Source organism: Centroberyx affinis, unplaced genomic scaffold (genome assembly GCF_046629955.1).
Source record: "Centroberyx affinis isolate AG114_WGS23_722 - 3 ecotype Tasmania unplaced genomic scaffold, CSIRO-AGI_Caff_v1 ptg000031l_1, whole genome shotgun sequence".
Taxonomy (NCBI): Eukaryota; Metazoa; Chordata; class Actinopteri; order Beryciformes; family Berycidae; genus Centroberyx; species Centroberyx affinis.
This window is the reverse complement of record NW_027278745.1, coordinates 72,025-83,766: the sequence shown is the minus strand read 5'-3', so window position 1 is coordinate 83,766 and position 11,742 is coordinate 72,025. Positions and strand designations below refer to the sequence as shown.

At 38.9% G+C, this 11,742-nt stretch overlaps 1 protein-coding gene across 2 annotated transcripts; it reads right to left on the bottom strand.

The window, feature by feature from the left end:
- Positions 1 to 643: 643 nt before the first annotated feature.
- LOC139641418 (ATP-sensitive inward rectifier potassium channel 1-like) lies at positions 644 to 11,270 on the bottom strand. 2 transcript variants are annotated; one of them, XM_071515827.1, is made up of 2 exons: positions 11,256 to 11,270; positions 644 to 3,818 (listed from the first exon to the last, which is right to left on the bottom strand). In XM_071515827.1, the coding sequence occupies exons 1-2, from the start codon at positions 11,268 to 11,270 to the stop codon at positions 2,715 to 2,717; spliced, it is 1,119 nt and encodes a 372-aa protein (XP_071371928.1). In that variant the 3' UTR covers positions 644 to 2,714. The 2 variants fall into 2 exon arrangements, with proteins under 2 accessions (XP_071371928.1, XP_071371919.1); XM_071515818.1 differs by lacking the exon at positions 11,256 to 11,270 and adding an exon at positions 6,241 to 6,371 and having other exon boundaries at positions 644 to 3,854.
- Between the last annotated feature and the right edge of the window lie 472 nt (positions 11,271 to 11,742).

The window sequence follows — 11,742 nt, the reverse complement described above, 5'->3', positions numbered from 1 at the left end:
GCCATTACATTTTGTACATTCATTGTAGTTCCAGCTACTTTATCTTGATCAAAAACCTTGTAATCTGATTGTAATATAATCCCATTTATTCACACATTGACCGTGACAGGGCACTACAAAAGTTTTACATCCTGTAGAGAATATGAATTTAAAGTAGCAATAATCAATCTCAGATGGTAAGAGAGAGTTGGGGGGGGTGCTTCTACAGGTTTCCTTTTCTTGACACCGGCTTTTTGCCCATGATGATTATAAGTGTCATTTTGTCATTGCAAAAATGATGATAAGCTCTGATTGTCCAGAATGTGTCCACCATTTTCAGTTTTATTTCAAATCCTGACTCAGCAAAGCATACTGTAAATAACAACACAAACATACCTCACCATCACCTGATATATTTGTATATACTTTGTGAATGAATGTAATAGGAAAGAGCAGAATGTAATAGGAAAAAGCAGTGTGTTCTAGGAGAATAGACAGTCCTAGATAGATGCTGTATACCTGTCTTACTGTTGGCTCTCTTTGCTGTGGCTGCACCAGACCTGGGGTTTGGGCGTGCAAGGGGACTTGCAAGGGAGAGGGAGGGAGAGAGACGATAAAAGGAGCAGGAGGAGGAAGAACAAAGAGACAAGCAGACAGAGAGGCCTTTTACCTACCGACCATTAACTTTTATTTTTTCAAGGTAGGGGAATTGCTGAGAACACATGCTCTTTTTGAACAATGCCCTGCTTTACATTCACAAACACATTCACATATTGGGAGCTACGCAGTAAAATCACAATCTTCTACTGTTGGTCATTGAGCAACTCCACTGGAACAGTAAAGGGTTAGTGCCTTGCTCAAAGCAGTTATTCATTTACTTTGCCCCCCTCAGATTTTTCCTGCGCGTCTGGGGATTCAAACCAGTGACCTTCCAGTCACTACTTTTGTAGCCTTTTCCCAAAGTCTTACATTATTTGGAAGTTTATATTTGAATGGACATCTTGCTTTAACCTCCTCAATCTGCTCTACAACACAGCCTGAGGTTTGTAACAGTAGGCCTACACTCACTTAGTTGTGTATGGCAATTTGTAGGTCTAGTCATAGTTTTCCACTTTGTCTCCACAAATGTAGGCAAACAGGTCAATGATTATGTGTGTCATTTAATATTCATCCTGCACACCGCCTCAAATAACAAGTGTTGGTTATCTAACAACTGGTTTGTATGCATGGCATGTGTTGAATGACACATGCGATGCCACAGCCTTGCAAAGTGCCATATTAGTTTGCATGAACTATATAGGAAAAGACAAAATATGAGTCACAAAGACAGTGGGCAGCAGGGACAACTGTAAACTTGTTTGTATTCCAAATGTGCTAGAGTAGCATGCATCCAGATTCTGCTATGCTCAGTCCAATTTCACATTTCTCAGTGATATTCATGATGTTTGAGCCTTATCCTTTGGCTCATTTGCTATATTATCATCACTTGCTACAGCGAAAATCCTGGATGCAGACAAAACACGCAGCAGGTCCAGCTTTTATAAAACCTGTTACAGCGTCTGTATAGCAGATACTCAAAATGGAGAGTTCTGGTTTCATGTTTAGAACCTGCAGGTAAAATGATGGGCAGTAAGCAACACCTCTCATCCTCCAAACAATTGTGCTCTGTTGTTTTTGGATCACTGTTTGCTGTCACAACTTCACTTTGTTTGTAGATGAAGGGCTGTGATAGGGGTTGGCACCTGTCATTTTGTTGCTTTGACCTTTTTGATCACAGTCCTTATATGACGCTCTGCACAGGCTCGGTTAGACAGAGAATAATATCACACAGGAATTCTTTTGAATGCAAAAATAGCCTTTATTACAGTGTCCTTTTTCCCTGAGACCAAATACAAAAAGACATATAAACAGAATTAATTTTAATATTATATTAAATGCTGCATGCAGACAGAATTTAAGTGTTTCCTGAGATCTGTGTTCTCTGACAGTGTCTTAAGACAAGAAGATAACCACAATTTTATTACCCCCTCATTAAAAAGACCGGCTTATGAGCCCAGCTTTTGTTAGTGCCCCAGTCTCTGAAGAGTTAAACATACCCTAATGGTTTTAAGTCCAGACTTTTCCTTGCGTAGAGTACAAGAGCATGAATTAGCGAACAACTACTCCATCTCTCTTTCTCACCCATGACAATTACATTTCACACTGGCCCTTCAAGTAATTGCAAGGTTTAGCCGCAAGATAATCCATTTGTTTTGTTTTTCTGCCTCTCCATACTCTAAAGTAAACCTGATGTGCGAAGCCAGACGTCAGGTGAAACCACTCCTCATCTACAGCAAGACGCAGGATGCATTGGGATGTCTTTTGGGCAAGCAATTCTGAAAGCTTTCACTGTTCTTAAATTGTAGAGGAGCATCACTAGCGTGCATGACCTAATCTCTTTTGAAAACAGGTTTTTGGTCACCAGACAGTGACAGGTGTGGTTTTACATACAAATAGGCCACAATAACTGATCTGACCCACAGACGGCTTTCTTATCTGCGTTAAATACAAAAGAATAACAAATGAGTAGATGTTCTTTACTTCATCTTTAAATGTTTCACAATGCACTGTCTGCCCCACCTGCCTCCAGTCTCTGTTTGTCCTTTAGACTCTTGCGGAGTTCATCTTGGAAAAGATCTGTGAGAGGCGAGCCTCTACCAAATAGTCTCAGTGTTCTCGTCAAAGTCTCCCATAAGTCACATCTTGGTGACATTAGGGTGGTCAGGTATATCAATCACCTCAAATCCCTGGTTGTCATGTCCAGCTCTGGAGTGGTGATGGTGACCCTTTATGTTGTGGAAACAGTAGGCACAGTGTGCAGTGGCCACAGGCACTACTTTGGAGAAGTTAGAGAAGTCTACTCTGTACTTGCCCTCTTTGCTTCTGGAGATGATGGGTAGGAAGTTGTAGCCCCACATGATCTCCTGAGGGATGAAGGAGGTCCGGACTTGGCAGGAAGAGCTGGTGGACTCTGCGGTGCCATCCAGGAACACCACCAGCTCAAATTCTTGCTTGTGGAGTGTGTCCACTGCCATCTCGAAGAACGGGCTGCGCTTGTCAATCACATGGTACAGCGTGAGAGGACATACGAAGAAGAGGTTGTCCATACCGGCATCCACCGTGAAGTCAATGTTCACCTGGTCCATGATGATCGTCTCCCCATCTGGCGTGTTTGTTGTCCTCAGCAGCTTGCCGTAGATTTGGCTTCCTATCATCAGGGTCTTGCGCAGGTTGGCCAATCTGATTGATAGGCAAAGGGAACCCTTTTTTGGGCAGATGACAGCCATGTCACTGAATGTGATAGTCTTGGCCCTCTTTTTGGGTAACGAAATTTTGGCCAGGATGACTCCACACATGAAGCAGTTGATAATGGCTCCAATGAGGGACTGGATGATGATCAGGGCCACAGCACCTGGGCAGAGAGGGGTGATTGCACGTCCGCCATACCCGATAGTTGTCTGGGTTTCCAGGGAGTAGAGGAACGCAGTGGTGAGTCCGACGACGTTGTCCACACATGGAATGTGGTCCTCAGGGGGGCTCTGCCATGTCAGGTCTCCATTACTGCGGGCAATCCAGTACCACAGCAGGCCAAAAATGAACCAACTGAGGGTGAAGGAGGCAATGAAGAAGAAGAGGACGAAACGCCACCGGATCTCCACAAAAGTGGTCCAGAAGTCAGCCAGGAACGCAAATTGCTTGCTGTACTTCACGTTTCCAAATTCAATGTTGCAGCGACCATCTTTGGTCACCAGTCTGGCCCTGCGGACTCTTCGCTCTGCCAGCTGGTCTTGGATGCGTTTCTGGAAGAATCCAAACATTTTCTGTGTGGCAATGGCCTATAAGAGAAACAAAAAACAACAAATTATTATTATTATATTATTATTATATTATTATTATTATTTTCCGAAGAAACAGGAGGTACAGATGTTTTTTGTTAAATTCATGAAAATGCTGATTCCACCTAAATCTGAGACTAATTTGAAAAGAAAATACTAACATGCAGTCTTTGTAAAAGTGACTTTTTTTTAAAAAATCCCAAAGGCAAGTACAACACAAGCCAAGAGAAAACCACTTTCCCAAAATTACACACAAAATTTGATTCTCTCACAATCCTAAAACTATAAAGACACAATACAACACAAGAAAGTACAGAGACAGAATAAGTGGAAAATAATTTACAATGTTTACTAAAAATAACAAAATCTGCTTCTTGATAAATTATGATGAAAGCATTTAAATGAGCCAAAAACATATTCTGTCAAAATTAACAAATTTATCATTATCTGTAAAATATCAATATCCAAAAGTGTAGATCTCAATAGTCAAACATAGATCTCCAATTGAGGAAAAAAACAAAACAAAGTACTCTGTCTGCAGGTACAAAAGTAATTAAAAAGCCTTTATTAAAAGGGGCTACATCATTAAAAACACGATCAGGGTGTATCGACCAGATCTGAAACATGCTGGCCCTGATGAAAGGATCCTGATGAAGACTAGATCTGGTCAATACGCGTTGTTTTTAATGATGTAGCCCCTTTTTTAATTACTTTTGTACTAGCAGATGGATTATCTTGTATCTTGCTTTCCCTTGAGTGGAGATTTATGTTTTTACACTTTTCGATAATGATATTTTAGCACCAAGAAATCTTCAGTATGGTCTATTGTTGATTAAGTACATAAACGCCGCCAATGAGCACCTGTCCTGCCTTCATATAGTTCTGTAGCAAGCAGCACTTCTCTGCTGTTTCTTATGACATTTATTCTGTTTCTGAACAAAATACCACAAGTTTATAATCATACCAATGCTTTAGCTCTGTTCCCGTGGTTACATACCTGACTGAATCATGAGTCTCACTGTTAACTACAGTAGTTGTGAACAGTTTCACTAGTCCCAAGCTGCTTTGTCCCACTACAATTTTAATCTTCACTGGAAGTCTGTAATCCTGGGTGCATGACACACTGTAGTAAAGACCTGAAGTTAGTGTGAAATTTTGTTCCATACTAACTTCCCGCTGAAGTGTAACATTTAAGTGACCCAAATAAGCCAAATCATTTGAGAATTTGGTTTCCCCAAAGTATCTTAGCATGACGATCATCTTTGTTTGTTAGCTTTTAATACATTAAAGATTAATGTGACATTAAAATGATTTGGGGAAACCCGGCCAAGAGCCCACAGCTGCTCACAGACATAACAATCTTTGACTAAGTCACAGCACTTAAATCTCCTAAGTCTAGTGCTTGATGGATGGTAACTGGCAGCATTGGCTGTAGAGAGGTTTCTCAATAAATATGGTCTCTGTTCTTGCCAAGCCATGCAAACTACCCATTTGGATCATGGCGTGCTTGTTAGGGAGTGTTGAATAGTACAAAACGACCAGTGCAGTGAGCTTATGTTTTTGTTTTCAGCTCTCAAACCTTACATCCTGTATTTTTGCCATAATCACACTGTGTAGCTTGTTTGCAAGCTTTTATTCATTTGGATCTAAACCAAGTCTTTCCAAACCCAGTTATTAGGCCAGCATGTTTTCATACTGTAACATAATATGGAGTGCTGAGATAATTTCAGGTATAGGCATACTGTAATTCCATGTATGGCCAATTCCTCCAAATTATTGCATTGCATCAGTTGCGATTAAATTAGCATGATCAACATTTCATTTTATTACTTTGTAAAAAATGGACATATCTAAGCACTTACGACTTGTGCTTCTCTATATTTAACTGTGATTCATTATAATGTAGCAACTATTCTAGACACAATATAATGTCAGAGCTAATTAAAAGCTGGTTTGATTGTTTGCATTAATAAAGCAGCTTGTGACTGTTACATAATTTCTAACTACCGTAGGAATTTAGCAGTAAATTTGGTTCAAAGGGGAGATTACTGAAATAAGTCTCTAATGAGACCTAATGCCTCTTCCATAGAGCGCCCTTTCTTTTATTAATGAGGGACAAACCAGCTTTATGCTCCAACATGCAAAGTTTGAAGTGCAATCAGACTGATCAAATTATTTGCAGCCTCTTTGCAGGCTGAACGTTGACATTCACATTTGAAACTAAATGTATCTTCACTGAACATGCCTACCATATTGTTGCAAAAATGTGGTGCGTTTGAAAATGAATGGCAACATTTAAAGCTGTGTGGTTTCAGTGATGAGGCTATCCATCCTGTTTGATATTCAGATATACCTAAAAGTGAATTGTCCCTCAATCCAAACTCACCTCTGTGAATTGGAGCAAAAGTTGTACAAGGCAAATCCAGAAGTTGATGAATGGCAAATCCAAGCTTGGCCTCTCTTCTCTGTCTTTCTCATTGACAGTCGAGACAATATAGGTGTGTCCGCTGGGCTGCAGCAGTTTTCAAATGCCTACACACCAGCACCTGTGTGCATTTATACTGTCCTCCCTTGCTGTGCTGGAATCATTCAGGTGATGTTTACGCCCACAGAGACATGAAGTACACCCTCACCCCCTACCCCCCACCCAACCCCCACCCTTGACTCTGTTGTGTTGTGTTTACCCCACAGCAGCCTGGCACCAAGGACCACGCTGACCTCTACCCGCCACACTCCCAGCCCCACTAGTCTGGGAGTTGCTCTGGCTGTGCTTTTGCTTGTTTGTAGACTCTGATGTAGGAATTTAAGCTTATTTTACCGTTGCACTCACTGTGAGTCACTCTAGATAAGGGGGTCAGCTAAATGCTAAAAATATAAATGTAAAATGCAGTCTCTCATTACAACTCTCTGTGTCTGGATCAAGAACAGGCTGCGTGGCATTATTTACTGTAGACACACACACAAGTGAATTTTTAATGGTTGTTGGAAATCAAGTTTTTGAGTCCATGCCAGCTTTTGGCCAAGTGCAGCAGGGAGCTGAAATCATTTAAGATGTCTCTGAATCAGAGAAAATGGAACATGGGGATAGATGTGAGCTGCAAGGATGATTGGAATATTCTGGAAGAGGGTGCAACACTTGCAGAGCAACATATTACTTGGTATTACATCTCAGAATACCCATCTCTTCCCTTGAATATGTATGCATGCGCTAGAATAGAGTATGACTCAAGTTTGTGTATGCACTGACTTCCACCACTTCTCTGAAAATTGTTATCATGAAAAATATGTTTAACACATCCCGGGCATGGTGTTGTCACTATCAATGAAACATCAATGCTTCACAGCTCATGCACAGTGCACTTCCTCCCAGCAACAACCATCTCTCCCTATTCACAATAACTATGAGGCCGTGTTGTGATGAAATATGGGGAACATAGAGCATAAATAGGTGATGGAGTGAGAGAAAAGAGGCATGGCAGATGAAAAAGAACATGCCCTAGATCCAAACAGATAGCTCTCCTGGGCAGGACAGGAATTGGCTCCATTCATGGGGCGTGTATGAGATGTTCTGAATGCTTAGGGGAGAAAAGTTGTGAATTGTGATGGGAGTCATTTTTCACCTCTATTGTTTCCAGCAAAAGTGATAGACAAGGTTTGTAGTATTACCTTACAAACTGCAACAAGATTAAGTTTGGCTGCTTTTTAAATGACAGCTATTGTAAAAGGGATGACGACTTAAGCTTTTTGTACTTAAGAAGTGATTTGTTTGTTTAATCAACTACCTACTTTTTCTGCCTTTTATTTTAGACAATAGGTCGATGAATAGCCATTGAACCATTGGGATCATATTTTGCAGCAGCACAAGAGGATAAACTGTTACAGGGTAAATTAGATTAGAGGCAATGCAAAGTGAGGCAATTACTTGAACTAATAATGATTGAAGTAACACCATTTAAGTCCCTAAATATGTTGATGTAAATAAGTTAGATAGTTAGACCATGTAGGTGTGGAAACCTTTTATAGCTAGGTCAATTTAATGTTTTTATTTTTATTTTCAATAGCTAAAAATGTCTGCAATATGTTTTTATTCTTAAATACTGGAGTGAAACAGATATTTTTTTAGCAATGAGGGGATGAGAAAATTGTGATTCATTTTAATCTGTATCTGTATCTGTACAGATTAGAATTGCATTCTGGTGTCGCTTCTTGAAAGATTGTCACCCACACTAGAGACTTCTTAGTGATTTATTTGATTAAAGATTTTTTGACACTGCAGTTTAGAACTTTTGATACAAGGGCTGACAGTGTGGTAATAAATATGAGTTAAACATGACTTTTGAGTCTGTAAAATGTTTCAAATGGGTAACATTTGTAAACACTGAAATAAAACAGACTTATATTTTGAGTAATGATCACAGAACTTTGTTTACGACGGGTCAAGGACGTTTCAGCTTAATTTCCATCTCCAATAACTGGAGACAGGTTTGCATTGTTGGATGAGGTGAGGAGATGATATGGTCCGATTCTACGCTGTCATATAAATATATAACATGAATATATTAAGACCATAAATGACAATATAACGGTGACTAAAGTTTATAGTTTAGCCCTTTTCATTTACCACCAGCTCTGGTGACAGGCTGGCGTTGAGGCATGCAATAGATGTTCCTGTTTACCTTTGCACGTCTGTTGAGTTGATTAGTGAAAACACAAGATTATCATCATGAACCCTCTTAGGAATACATGACAGTGGGATCAGCAATTAAGTGTAATCTTTGAGAACTAAATATGTGTTGGTGATAGTAAACAATGGCAGTTTCTCTCCATATCAGTTGGAGTACTCAAAGGAACAATGGTGGTTTCTGTATCAGTTTCTGTCAATCAGCTTGAGGGCGAAGTGGTTGGCACCAGTCGCTCAGTACTGACACCTTAAGTAGAAGCAACACACAACAGACAAAATTAAAATTTTGATTCTACATGTTAGTGCTGATGTCTTTACATAATTTGCTGGTCAGAATGCTAAAGACTATAAAAAAAAATTAAATCAGCTTTTCAGTACATTTTTATGGATTAAAAGACTCATTTCACAGATTTGGTGCCCTTTGCATCCTTCTCTTATATTCTAATTTAAATAGTGTAAAACATTGTAAAATATGTAAAATATTTCCATTAATAAAGCAAATCAGGTATTACGTGAGAGTATATTTTGTTTATTATAACCAGTTTCTTTGATTGAAGCCATTTTGGCATGTCTGTCATTTTCATAAATATAACTAGTAAAATCAGCAAATATTGTAAATTTCTAATAATTATTGTAAAGCCTCAGTTGTTCTCATGTAATATAGTTAATAACCATAATTAATGTACAATTCATGATAAATATGTTTGCACACCTCAGTCAACTGTCAAACCTGTTACAGTAAATTTTGAACAGTTCCTCAAGTTGACAAGGTCCATTTTTACAACGTTTTTAAGGTTTTAAAATGTTAGACTAATGGTACCAATTACAACCTGTCCCCTCTGTGACCCTAGATTTCAGGGACAATGCATGTATTATTTTTTTTATTATTATTTTAAATTATGTTTAATAAAAGCATATTATCCTTTACTAAATGTGTGGCATGTGCCCTATTGCTCTTTATTACATGGACAGTAAGGGCCGATATTAGTCTAAAATGTCAATCCTGTACTGCCAAGTCTGTTAGTGTTAGCTGTTTAGCTGAGTATACTTTATCTATATGACTCCTAAAGTCGACAAAATATGGTAGCCACACAGGTATTACATTTTTTCATTGATTTCTATGAAATATGATATCATTATAATAAATATAGTGTTCTAGCTAGATGCTGTGTAAGATACCTACTCATTAACCTGTTCATAACATGCAATTTGGCTGGTTCAGGAGTCACAGCCATCCTATGTAAACTTTAAATAGTGTGCCAAAGTTAAGCAATATGTTTGATATAAATCTTTCAGTGTGCCATACCCTTTACACCTGCTGAAAATGTAAAAGCAGTCTTTCTGCATTCTGAGTCATCTCAAGATACCTGGAGCTCCAACCGGAATTGTAGGTTCCAGCCCTCCAGTCCAATAGTGATGTTACCAAAAGGCATTGGTGCATTAGTCTTCTTACTTTTAATCTGTTGTTTTCTATTCAGTGACTGATGGATGAATTTACTGTTTTTTTAGGAAGTGCATTCAAGGGCAGAGAAGATCAAGTCTCTTTTTAAGTCAATAAACAGTTTTTTGAAGTCTTAGCTGTTGAATATTCAGCATCTTTTCAGAAGCTTGTCTTTTAAGTAATCTTTTCTGAAGCTCGTTCAGCACGTTTTCTGAGGCAAATGTGTGTCTGTCATGTTTTCTAAAGGCCATTTATTAATTAAATTGTTCTAGCACCTTTTTGTGTTTATTTGAGTCTCTGGCCTTAAGTCAAATATTAAATACAATTTGAGTAACATCAGTTTAAGGGTGATTATTTTAAGACAACTGATTTAGTCCTTTGAATCCTGTTACCTGTCCTGTCATCCCTGTTACCCATGGCCCCTCCTGATATTTTGATAATGCTGACATAATGTCATCAAATACGATGCAGATGACAATATTTCTCTTAGTCAAGTCCAAAAGGCACCGCTTTCAAGGAATTCAAAATATGCTGTTTTCTCAAAACTTTCTTCCATCACACAAAATGTGTTTTTTCCCTCAGTTTCCAAATATAACCACGAGTTCCACACATTACAGTTGTAATTAAAGAATATTTTCTGGTTGTTCATGACATTTCCATTTGATAAGGAATTACATCTGAAATAACATGATCATACAGATTTTACCATAACAAATATATACTGATATTTACCCATTTACCTATACCAATACTTAAAGTAGCAGCTGCTGGTTTGTTTAAACTAAATGAATTAGCTTGGACTTAAACAAGTATTTGAACTGCCTGTGAGTAGCTGATCCTGAAAGACATTTCTTTCAGGGAGCTGGTTATTCTTCTGTAGGCTTCAAGGAATATGTTGGTTGCTCATGCTGCTCATGCCCATAATGTGGTTTATTTTGGTTGAGCCTAAAAATTTCTGTCATTCCATATTACTCAGTGGTTGAACAGTGCCAACTTTTCTTTTAGCACTCAGAGTATGTGCTACTCAACATAACAAAATCCATTAAACTTCAGTAGTAATTAATTGTGAAATGTAGCCTTGAGCGCCAGGCTAAAGGCTTTTAATTAATTTCAGTGTGAATAGAAATTAAAGCCTTTATTTTTCCTTTCAGTTCATGATTCAGAAGTGTTTCTTGCATCACTCACATAGTTTTTTTTTTGTATGATCTGAATTCTTTAAACTGAGTAGGTCTATACTTTTGTGGTGACGGGGGGTGGGGGGAGGGGGTGGACGTCCTACACTGATGGCAGACATTTTGCTGAGTCATCATGTCACCGAGCATTCATATTCTATATCCATCTGTCTCTCCCTGGAGTAAAAATGGCAAACTGCTAAATGCCAAGCATGGCAAACCCAAGCTGTGCAATGTGCTTGTAAAGCATTTGCTACTTGTGATAATACAAACACAAGCGGCAAATGCTTTCTGAAAACATTTCTTTGCATTTTACTTTTTTCTTCTCAGGATGCATCGGTGCAAGACCATTTTGTCTGAGAAATTCAGAGTTTGAGGCATGCAGAAAAAAAAACAAGCTTTTGTGATTAGACGGCTCTTAGAATCTATGCATCCAGTACTGAAGCCTTTGGCTGCATGCTGATATGCATATCAATAGTAGCCTACCCAGTAAAACCTTGGCTGTCAGGTTTGAATGAGGACACTGAGGACACTGAGGAACCAGGCCAACAGGGTTTGTGGGGATTTTCCAGCCCAGGTCAGTTGCTCGTCGAC

What these genes read in the sequence shown, in the direction of transcription:
- LOC139641418 (XM_071515818.1), bottom strand. Translation starts at nt 3,836, where the DNA reads ATGTTTGGATTCTTCCAGAAACGCATCCAAGACCAGCTGGCAGAGCGA.